The 12,347-nt window shown below is 38.8% G+C and overlaps 1 protein-coding gene across 1 annotated transcript; it reads right to left on the bottom strand.

Moving 5' to 3' along the window:
* Nucleotides 1–4,866: 4,866 nt before the first annotated feature.
* Nucleotides 4,867–10,886, bottom strand: LOC115016109 (tissue alpha-L-fucosidase-like). The gene is made up of 8 exons (XM_029443776.1): nt 10,383–10,886; nt 10,116–10,250; nt 9,559–9,696; nt 9,301–9,406; nt 8,589–8,789; nt 8,182–8,372; nt 6,639–6,738; nt 4,867–5,424 (listed from the first exon to the last, which is right to left on the bottom strand). Exons 1-8 carry the CDS (start codon nt 10,721–10,723, stop codon nt 5,290–5,292), a joined length of 1,347 nt encoding a protein of 448 aa, XP_029299636.1. The 5' UTR covers nt 10,724–10,886; the 3' UTR covers nt 4,867–5,289.
* Nucleotides 10,887–12,347: the final 1,461 nt, after the last annotated feature.

Raw genomic sequence — 12,347 nt, 5'->3', positions numbered from 1 at the left:
TCTCGCTGACTTTCTCCTCTATACTATTGATCACGTGACGGTGTTAGCCAGCCACTTTGCCTTGAAACAGGTCCATTGCAAACACATTTTTGGTGGTTTGATTTCCAAGCTTTTTTCCGCATCTACCCGTCTTATATCTTCACAGTATAAATACAGGAGCCTCAGCTAGAAATAGCACCTGGGTGTATAGTTGCACAAACATGATGTGAGCACTCACCAACACACCAGACAGACTGCTATACGAACCCTTTCACCTCTTTCTAGAAGTGCAAAAAAACCCTCGTGGACAGCCAGACGGACAAGTCAACTCCCAGTACCTCAGTTTCTAGCAGCAGTGTCTCCAGCCCCGAACAAGGCCTCTGTCCTCAGGGGATTCTCTCACAGCGACGGACCCTGATAACACGGGACCGGATCAGTCCCGCAGGAATGTTGTCCACAGTCTTTGAATAAAAGGGGCAATCATCTGAGCCCAGATTCTCAAGTAGCCATTTTCTGAGACTGACTGACAGAATCACAGGTAGTGAAAGAAGTGGCGGTTGAGGGAAGAGCTCAAGTGTAGCCGATGTGTGTGGGCTGTGCAGTTAGGATGTGCATTTGCAACAAAGTGGAACAGGAGGGATGCTGTAGCAGCAGATTTGAGTTTTAGTTATTGCAGACATTTCTGAGAGGCAGAGCTGCTCTGGAGGAAAAAGAAATATCAGTGTTTAAGGTAAAGCTCAGTGGGAAAAGCCAAGGACCTATTTTGTCTGGAAGTAACCAGAGCTATGAGCTGTGGCTTCTTCTTCCATCACTCCATTATTTAAAAGTGATCTGAAAACATTGTTATCTTGTTTCGTAGAGGCACATGTTTGATGACCAATCCTTCCGTGTTTCAGCAGTTGAACACTTTTAACTTACTAGCAAGAATACAACATTTTTGGATAGCATTAACACACAGCGTTAGGAGAACAGTAAACAGAGAGGATGATAGCAAGAAGATAAAATAACCGTTAACCTCTTACAGGGTGGGGGGATTTACCCGAAAATACCTACAAACGAGTAAATTGAAAGCTGCTTTTCAACCATTTGCACCAGCTGCATGATTTTGGTCTCATTCAAAAGATAATTCTCTTATTGGTCTTGCAAAACATTGATTAATCACTCCAAGTGCTTCTGGCACTGAGTAATAGTGGTCTGAATATACTGAATCTGAAGAAAATACACTCCGCCTGAAGTTTGTTGTTGAAAAAGATGCCTGAAGATGGGTACAGCTGGTAGGTATGAGCTGGAAAACACAATATAAACATAGCATCAAGTGTTATCAAGTTCAGGTTAAATATTCAGAACAAAGGCACAAAAACTGAACTTATTAGACAGGTTTGTCTAAGAGTAACACCAGGCGTTCACATGCTGTGCAATTTGGAGATATTATAATATTTATTGATAAAAAGGCCATAAATAACTATTATAAACCCAATATTCCCTGTCACTAGTAATGACACAAAGTAAGTGAAGTACAAACACATTTCTTGTCATTTTTATGTGGTTTTTTTTTGTATTTTGAATATAATAAATACAATTATGAAAGAATTAAATTAATTAATCTCTGGTGCATATGTAGACAATTTCAATCCAGTAGCAGACCCCAACACTAAAACTGTTAACTACTACTGAAAAAAAGCAAAAACAGGTTCTGATTTCATTTACATTTTAGGAATTATATCTTTTAATTCTGATCTATGAAGTGATTTTTGTTGGCTCTCCTGTTAGAGGCTTTACTTTCCTCTTGCCTCCAGAGCAGCTCGAACCCCAAAAGATATTTAACTGAAACTCCAATGTGCCTTTAGCACTGAGGTGTAGTTGTGTTTATATGTGTGTATGTGTGTGTGTATCTACACTGTAATGTTGCTTTACAGTGTACACACAGGTAACCATGTGGGTCAGAGACAACTGAGCAATTACTGTGTAATTAACAAAAAAAAGTAAATGACACCCTGCCACCCTCGCGTTTACAACAATGTAAATACCTGTTGCCAACGGATATTGCTATTCTCAATATAACATATATTGTTATTACAATATGATTATTATTAGTATGATTATTGTCATTAAAAGGATTAATTATTGCCATCACTCTCATTATTATAAATGGTGTTGTCAATTATAGCTATGGGTAAACATTGTTCTGTATTCAAGGGCCAGTCTTGTGTACGATAACGAAACTAAAAAAGAATCTACGATGACAAGTCTTAAGTTGCTGCTACTGAGGAGACGGAGCGGAAGTTGAGCAAACTGACAATAACTCTGGGAAGACATTTTTTCTCTGGGATCATTGACGGACAATGAGGAGTGAGAGATCACGGGAGGAAAGTAAGCGTGGACTGAATGGAAGATCCAAACATAAAACCTTCTTTGTCCATGTGCATTTATTCCACTCTGAACTCTCAGTTGTGCCAGGGGAGGAAAACAACACGGGCATCAAACTGATACAGACTCTCCACTCTCTGTATTCTACTCTATAATGTAGCAAAGACTAAATCGCCCCTCGTTGTCTTCTCTCTCTCTCTCTCTCTCCACCTCTTTCATGTATTTCTCACTGAACACCATGATTTCTAAATCAAACGGGTTTGATACAGCGAGCTTGTTCTGTCTTTAAGCTCCGCTATTTAGTTCTCTTGTTTTATACACGTTTGATTCAGTGCCAAGACAGCATATTGTACATTCACAAACAATTGACTGGAGCATATAGCAATAGGGATGCCATAAGACATGAACTTTTGTTTCATAATGCCACCGGTGGATACACGAGATGCACGACGACACCACGGGGACGGAGGAGATGACGCGGTCTGGATTTGTGCAGGACGACAGTGGCGGGCGTTGCACGGTGAAGCGTGAAATCATGTGTTTGTTGTGTTGTGGTTCTCATTTTGTACATACACATTTATTTATTGATCTTCTATGTTTTATGGATCTCGATGTGTCAAAAGGAGCACGTCTGAAGCCCAGAGAGATGGCACACTGTGACGTGGTTTACCCCCAACACAGAATGTAACACTGTCAACGTTGTCAAAAACATTTTCTAATGGCTAATATTATTACTATTAATATGATTATTATAAAGCTATTTTAGCGAGTTAAATGAGAGGTGCTGTGTCTCCTGCGTCTTTTTTTTGTGTGGATTTCCTGACTATTGAACTATTGAATCCTTAAGTCGGTCAAAAAGTCCCTGAAAACTTGCTAGCTGCCCGTTAACAGTCTGTATGCTAAGCGGCTGTAGCTTCGTATTTAATGAGACGTGAAAGCGGTGTCCGTCTTCTCATCCAACTTTTAAAACTTTGCCTTTATAGAGAATGTATGCAAGTCCCTAAAAAATAATATTTTAGGGACTTTACAACATCTGAATGCCATGTTTTAAAGTATTACGTCTTCCCTGAGCTCGTGGCATCGTCTCCTCTCGTTGATGATACAATGAATGACTTAGTAGATGGACATTCTTTGCAGTGCAGACACCTGGGCACCCTCCATCCAAAATGCAAAGCAGAGGATAAAGAAAAGGGATATTTTCAAAAGAAAATTTCCCTTTTCGGTTTTTGCAATTCAAATGCCGAGCAGAGCACAAACACCCATTAAGGAAGGTCAAAAGAGAGGACAGAGAACAATTTAGCATTGGCATTCTGAATCCAGTGCAGAGTCTCTGTGGGTAAACTCATCCCGTTCTGTCACGCAGACACATTGAGGGTACGGTGTGTGGCCATTCACACGATAGTCGTGGTAAAGAACTGCACTCACAAATATATGTAGCCCGTTGCTTCTGAATATAAAAGTGTCCCACTGAGATTTAAGAACATGCAGCGGTTGCCTCAGGATGAGAGAAGCAGGTTACATCCAAAAGATCAGGAGTTAGTCAAATATAAAAGTGTAGGAGGTGAATGAGTAATGCCATCCTGGAGGCACTTAAGGGAGTTGCTGAAAATAAAAGTGCGAACAAGTGCTGTCCAATCGCGACCGCACTACGTGGTGTGAAAACAAAGTGATCATACTTGAGTGCAAAAAACACTCTGGAGGTTTGTGCATCTTATCCGAGACTACAGAAAGTCAGATAGGATGTGAGGTTTTTTTATTTTTTAGGAGGTAATTGTGTCTGAGCACAACACGGCAGCAAGAAAACAAGTTCCCGAAGTGATGAGAGGATGCTTAAAGCGCCATTAGACAACTTTGTGTTTTGACCTTCCCCTTAAGGGATTCTTAATGTTTCAAAGAGCCCTGCAAGAAAGAGTTCAGAAAGTGGACGACAGTATTTTAATATATCTTTAAAAATAACATTTAAAAAAGGGGGCAGTAGTACCTGTGGTGCTTTTTAATCAATCCGGGTTGCTTTGCTGAGAGTTCTCCTGCGTAGAGATGTCGGCCTTCTCTCCAATATAATGGAACTAAATCTCTTTCCAGTAAATCATGACCCGTCTAGGAACTACTTTCTTTCTTCCGACCTACACCAGCCTCTCCTCCGTGAGTTCCTGCTTCCTTCTTGCGTGGTCATGTGGTTGTCGGGTGTAGTTTGGCAGAAAGAAAATAGTTCCTACATGAAACTGCTCACAAAGGCCTCTGGATTATCTGGAGTAACCAGGTCAGGACTTCTGGAGAGAGACATTGCTGTTGACATTGCGCTTTGAGCACCACAAGTGCCATGAAGCTCCGTTATATATATATCCAGAGAACGCAGACATGTGTACGGCCGATATGTCCAACACTCACACTAACATCTATATTGCAAAAAATACAGGCAAGAGGAAAGAAATATGTATTTTTGATTTTGGGGTGAACGGTCCCCAGAGCTTCATCAAAGATTACGAACATACTTTATAAAAAAAAACCCAAGCAGTCCTCTGTAAAAACACAAATCATCTTTTATTCAGTCATTTTCAAAGCGTACAGTAACAAACTGTGTCAAATATTTTTTTTAAATGGTTAATTTTCAAACAAACTTAATTGTTCCTGAAACAGCAGTTAGATGCCAGGAAAAGCTTCACAGAAGATTTCACTTTTCATTCATAATCATTTCAATCATTAGTTTAAAAAAAGAGCACAATTCAGAGGCAGTGACACATTAAATCTTCAGTCCTCAGAGCTACAAAGGAGTCATCGAAGAGGAGCGCTCCATTCTTACGTGTTGGCACAAATGCTGATCCGTTACACAAACGTCTTCCTTTCAACTAAAGTGCATATGTTTCCCCTTTTATCCCACAAACATAAATCACAACCTGAGATGGAGAATATTGTCAATATTAAGCCTTTGTAGAGGTTTAAGGCTCACTGGACTCCATCCAGTTTCAGCGTCCAGGCTTGACCCGGGGAAAAGGGAAGCTCAGGCAGAAGGACAGTAAGGCCAGCATTGGGGAGGACTGGGGACCAGGGGAGAGGTTTCGGGTTCCCCAACAAGGTCACCTTGACAAGGGACAAAAATAAATGATTTAGTTTCTTATATTTCATGTATGAGGAATCATACTAGCAGAGTAGGGTGGATTTCTGTTAGTCCCATCAGGTCCGGTGTACAAGCTTAAACCCGTTTGATTTGATGCAAAGTGTTTTTGGGGTGATGAGATGACACAAGACGTGGCAGAGTGAACAAAAACTGAAACTAAAAGTGCCAATATTGCAACGTTTTGGATTTGAAGCCGGAAAACACGTACGATGCACCGTGTGAACACAAATGGAGTCGCTACGCTCTCATTCACGGGCTCTCTTAGGCTCAATTCCAATCCGGCCTCCCACTCCCACTCCCCACTCCCCACTCCCACTCCCCACTCCCCACTCCCCACTCCCCACTCCCACTCCCACTCCCACTCCCACTCCCACTCCATTTGCGCGTTCGCGTGGAGGGTCCTCCATATTAAGTGCTGTTCCAAACCAATTAGCGGGGAGAGCGAGTGGGTTATGAAACCCTCCAACAGGGAGTCTGCATCCATCCTGACTTAACCAGCTGCCCTTACAGACCACCTGAAACGCTGTGCGTGTCCGCATGGAACACGCTGTGTACAAATATAAAACATTTACTATGAAACTTTGCAAAAAAAGGATAGACATTTAAAACTCCAAAAATTATTTAGTGGCATTTCTTTCTCTTTTTAACTCGGATGTTTACGAGTTTGGTTGTTGCAAAAGTCTCTGTAAATATACGACGCTGTAAAATCAAATGTTTTACCCGGAAATATTTGCACACGTGTTCCATGCGGACACAAACAACGTTTCACGGGGTCAGTGAGGAGAGATGGTTTCATAATCCACTTTCACTCCCTGCTAATGGGTTTGGAACGGCACTTCATATGGAGGACCCTCGACGCGAACGGAGTGGGAGAGGGTGTAGGGGCCGGATTGGAAATAATTATTTACTCGGGAGCGGCTGCTGAGTCAAGTGTGACACCTCGTGGTAATGTTCGGTATATACTGGTCCGGTGTTTGGCTTCATATCAAACTGGTTTAAACATTTTTACACCAGCCCAACCCGAACACCGACATCCCCCTCTGTTAATGAAATGTCACTAAGCTGGTTGTGAAATGTCATGTTGTGGCCAGCGAGTGGTACAGCTCATTTCTTTGTGCCAAGGCTTCACTGTTGATCTATTAAAACAACATAGACAACATTGTCTTCGTCTCTTTACCTTAGTGGTCGCTGATGTTTTGGGTCCCAGTAGTTGCAATATGAGCTTGGGTGGTTTGGCCGTCATTATGGCATAAACGCTGCTTCCTTTAGATGTATACCTGGAAAAATGGAGAGGATAATTACATCAATGACCTCGATTTCAGGGCGTCGAGTAGCTGAGAGGTAAGACGCATAACACATAAATACAACGTCCTTTGTTGCATGTTATACCCCCTCTCTCTCCCACTGAGATGAGTGTTAAAATCAGGTATATTGTATTTTTTTATTATAATAATTATGTTGTCATTCCTTTAAGGGTCATTGTAACTGATAATAATAATAATAATAATAATAATAATAATAATAATAATAATAATAATAATAATAATAATAATAATAATAAAAGCATAATAATAATAATAATAATAATAATATAATAATAATAATAATAATAATAACAATACTAATAATAATAATAATAAAAGCATATAAAATAATAATCATAATAATAATAATAATAATAAAAGCATATAATAATAATAATAATAATAATAATAATAATAATAATAATAACAACAATACTAATAATAATAATAAATGCATATAAAATAATAATAATAATAATAATAAAAGCATATAAAATAATAATAATAAAAGCATATAAAATAATAATAATAATAAAAGCATATAAAATAATAATCATCATAATAATAATAATAATAATAAAAACAACAATAATAATAATAATAATAATAATAATAAATGCATATAAAATAATACTAATAATAATAATAATAATAATAATAAAAGCATATAAAATAATAATCATAATAATAATAATAAAAGCATATAAAATAATAATAATAATAATAATAATAATAATAAAAGCATATAAAATACTAATCATCATAATAATAATAACAACAATACTACTAATAATAATAATAATAATAAATGCATATAAAATAATAATAATAAAAGCATATAAAATAATAATCATAATAATAATAATAAAAGCATATAAAATAATAATAATAATAATAAATGCATATAAAATAATAATAATAATAATAATAATAATAATAATAATAATAATAATAAAAGCATATAAAATAATAATCATAATAATAATAATAATAATAAAAGCATATAAAATAATAATAATAATAATAATAATAATAATAATAATAATAATAATAATAATAATACCATATACCTTGAAACCGTGATATATTCTGAGACGGTTATCATATAATGAAAATCTCCTACTGTTACAACCCTACTCTGCATTATTGGAAATGCTTGGATTACATACAGAATCTGAAATTATACAAATAGTATAATACTAATAATATTAGTGTAAGCTTTATCTTTCTCCGCAACAACACAAAAAAATAAAAATAAAAGAAGCTGTGCAGAATTCAAATGTTAATTTAGTATTTGAATGTCAAGGTTATGAAAGCTTTAAAGCTTTGAACTATTCGGTACACAATGTGTGAAAGCATTTATTTCAATAAGAAATGACAGAAAACAACAAGATCACAGACTGTTCTGCTTCTCACCAGACTGGTACCGTGGTGTTCTCGGTCTGGACCCTCCAGGGTTTGGAAGCGTAGACGGCCTCCCCGTTGATCTCCAGCCAGGCTCCGACGCCCCTGAGCCTCTCCTCAAACAGCGGGGGGATCATCCCATCAGGGGTGGGACCCACATTCAGAAGGTAGTTACCTCCCAGAGCCACGGTGCGAACCAGATCCTGGAACAGACGAATGTGGAGGAGGACAAGCAGTCAGGAAGAGACACAGCATTGTTCTTATATTCCTTTTTAAGCAGTGACAGTTAAGGTGACACATCATGTGCTTGGCTTCATGTGGGATCAGTGTTCTCTTGACAATGATGGCAAACTCAAGGCACACATGAACGTACCATACAGATTTGGTAATACAATGATGCTGTTCTCACACATCCTCACCTCTACGATAGAGGGTAAGTCCATCAGTTCGCTCATCTTCATGTCTCGACGGTAACCCCAGGATAGCGTGTCCACAGATGTGCACTTCTCCCATTTGTGCTTGGGCAGCTGGCCCGGAGTATATTTGTCCTCACAGTTATAGTAGCCACCATGTTTACAGGCACAGCCAGCTCCCCATCGGTCGTTGGTCACAATGGTGTCCTAAGACAAGAACAAGTACATGCAACCATACTGTAATGATTAAATAGTTGAATGTCTTCACACAGCATTCGTGCACAGATATGTATTGTTTCGGTATTATTAAAACTAGAGATGCACAGATTTTAATTTTCTTTCTCACTTGTGACCGCATGCACAAATATGTTTGTAGCTTTTCTTTGATTTTATGTTCATAATAGACTATTAAATAACTAACATTTTTCTCCTAAACTACAAGAAGTTACAGGACCTTCCCCTCACTAAAATCTCATTTTAAAAAAGTGCTCCAGGTTACTGGACAAATACAATCCAACTAAAAATGAATTGCAGTATATCCCACTTGTTCATGAGGTAACAGAAGTGCATGTTTAACGGATTCAGGGTGGACAGAGAGCGTCCGATAGCCGGGACGCTCGCTTGCTGTTAGGTCATGGTGTTATTGTTGGTAAATCTGACCAGCAAAAAGGGCAAAAGCAAAACATGGATTGCTGCATCTCGATTAAAAAACACTCACTTTGACAGGACTGTCGTTGTAGAGCCAGGCGAGGAACTGGGTGGAGTTCCAGTAGGTGTCAGGTGCTTCCCAGTCCCCATCAGACCAGATCAGATCAGGTCTGTACCTGCAAAACAACAGAATAAAAAGGTTTAAACATACTGCCATAAAGTTGTGCTTTTATCTCATACAGTCAATATAACCCTCGACTTTATCATCATAATTAGGTGCAATAGACACATTTTTATTGCAAACAGCTGACATTTAAGTGTTACAAACCTTACAACCATGTTATAAAGTTCTGGTAGAAGTTTACTCATCACAAACTCCTGTGTTTTGAATCCATTCCTCTTGTCAGTCAGGTAGAGAGGGTGGAACCACTCATACAGAGAGTTGTAGAGTCCATAGTGCAAGGACCTAAACGAGGAAGATTATAAACCTTAGAATACAAAGTTCAGGCATTAAAACGAAGGAAAGCCAGGTATCTGAATGACATGGTAAATGTCAAAAGCCATAAATTCAACAACACAATATGTAAATAGTTGTATCGTATTCTAGGTGCTGGACAGTTCTCTGATATGTGGAGTAGGTACGCACCTCTCGCAGCACCGATACCTTCAACTCACAGTATCTGCGGATAAGGACGTCCGATCTAACACAAGGTCTCTTAAAATCTGTACACCTCGCTGCATGTTTTTATCTTTACTGTGTGTATACAATTGCATCGTGTTCTGTACAGATTCTACAGTGTAGACCACTTGCTATACAAATGAACAACAGTTTATTATTATCATCATTACATTCATGTCAACACTTTAATAAGACCCATGGCCCACCTGTTGCGCACTGCCTCCCCCAGGTCTCCCACCAGGTCCCTGCGAGGACCAGTATCAACTGAATTCCAGTTCCACGAGTTTGGAGAACCCCAGTTAGTAAACCCTTCGTGGTGTTTGGCAGTCAGGACGACATATCTGCAATGAAGATAACGTGTCACACACACACACACACAGCAGATGCATGCAGGTGTTCGATACCGGAAGTAAACATACCTGTTATCAGGTGCTCTGCAACGACATTTAAGCGAGCTAAAGAAACACACTCACTTTGCACCAGAAGCCTTGAATATGTCCGCCCAGTCCTCCGGGTTGAAGAACTGAGCGTGAAACTGGGGGGCGAACTCCGGGTAGCTGAACCCAGGCCGGTAGTTCTTTGACATGAAGCTCACACACTTCTGGTCCGGAGGTTGCTGGCCCTGCCAGTGCCACCAGAACCACTCGCTACCAAATCCGGGGACAGAAAACACACCCCAGTGGACAAAAATCCCCACTTTGGCCTCGTCGTACCACGAGGGCAGCGGTCGGCCGTCCAAACTCGTCCAGTTGGCAGTGTAGCGAGCCGCCGTTTGAGAAACTACAGCAACGAGGAGGACACACACGGCTAGCATGGCTACAGGTTAGCCTGTCTGTTCACTACTCTAGGTTCGGTAGGTAAACAAGCCTCCGATCATGTTAAATTGTACCACTGCTGGAAGCTGTACACTTTGTTGTTCAACGTGTTCCCATCACATGACTGAAATCATGTGAAGCATCACGTGACCATCCCGACCCCGTCTGTTTCTTATTGTACCATTACAACTTTATTTAACACATAGCATGGGGCTATGCTCAGTACTCTTACAATATGTAAAGATTATTCCAAATGTATTATTTACTTTGTTTTGTTTTGACAGATTTTGCATTATTTTATGTTATATTTTGATTCCAAACCTATAGGAAAATGCATGTATTATAAATGTATTGAGACGAGTTATATAAACGTATGTGTACGTTTACAAGCCCCTTTTTACTGTTTCTTACAAAGATTTTGAACTGTATATAAAAACTATAAAACCTTGTACTAAAAAAGGCCATAAAAAGTGTAAGGGCATGTGTCGCCTGTATGTATGTAAATGTATAAATATAAAGTGTGCCTGTTTATTTTCTTTTTTAAAAATACTTTGTAGGTATTTATCATACATATTATATAAATATATGTATTTGTTGTAAACTTTATGTACCACATGGATGTCTAAATGCTGTTTTAACACCCTCTCCACGCTACCAGGAATATACGTTTGGTGAAAAATAGTGAATCCTTTTATTTTGTAAGTAGTAGTCGTCACAATAAATCGTATCAAGTCGATAAATGCTGAGATCAGCCTCTAAAATACTCACCATGTGAGTTTTGTTTTATTGTGGAAGGAAAACTACCCCCCAGGTTTCTGAAACACCTACATTCCCAGAAAAAAATACAAAGGAGGCTCCTCAATGGTAGACACAGCCCTGATGACTACACATTGGACTGTCTATATGAATTCATCATCTATTAATTTAAGTGTGTGGTTCATTCTGATTTGTTATAGCCCTCTGAAATGTGTAACTAATGATGTCTGGAGATCTTATTTGGCGTTTCCCCGGGGATATTTTTGCCTTGATGTTTAATATTTGATAAATATTGTGGTAGTAATAAAGTTAGTGTGGTTTTGTTTGACATTTGAACAAGATCCAGTGATCATGTGGTGAAGTTTAGAGAACATTTGTGTTGATAAGACATGTTAACTATTTGTACTCTCTTCTTTCATACTAAATACAAAATAACATTATTCTGTATGATATAAGCAGAAGAAAAAGAAAAAATCTTCCAACTACAGAACAGTTGAAACTGTTTTTAATGCAACGAAATGGGCAAAGATTGTCTTTGTACAAGTGATAACATAATTTTTGTTTTTTTTAAGAAAGAAATGGACACAACACTTTTGCCCAGACCTATTTGAATATGCCCCTACAAACATATTTGCTAAAGCGAAAGATAAAGGTGATAAACTATTTTTTTGGTAAATACATTATGCACATAGTTTTTTTCATTCCGGGTCATTCTCGTTGCTGCACACTAAATCCGTGGAGGTCTCCAGCTGTTCTGTGCAGGATGTGTAGGCAGCTAGTGCGTCCAGCCCGGCCAGGACGAGTGTGTCCCGCCCCTGAGCCCTGCGGCTGTAGCCCAGCCGCTTCAGTGTCCGCCGGGTAGTCGTG

Source organism: Cottoperca gobio, chromosome 11 (assembly GCF_900634415.1).
Source record: "Cottoperca gobio chromosome 11, fCotGob3.1, whole genome shotgun sequence".
Classification (NCBI taxonomy): Eukaryota; Metazoa; Chordata; class Actinopteri; order Perciformes; family Bovichtidae; genus Cottoperca; species Cottoperca gobio.
Note: the sequence above shows the minus strand (reverse complement) of the source record. Positions and strands in the feature narration are given on the sequence as shown.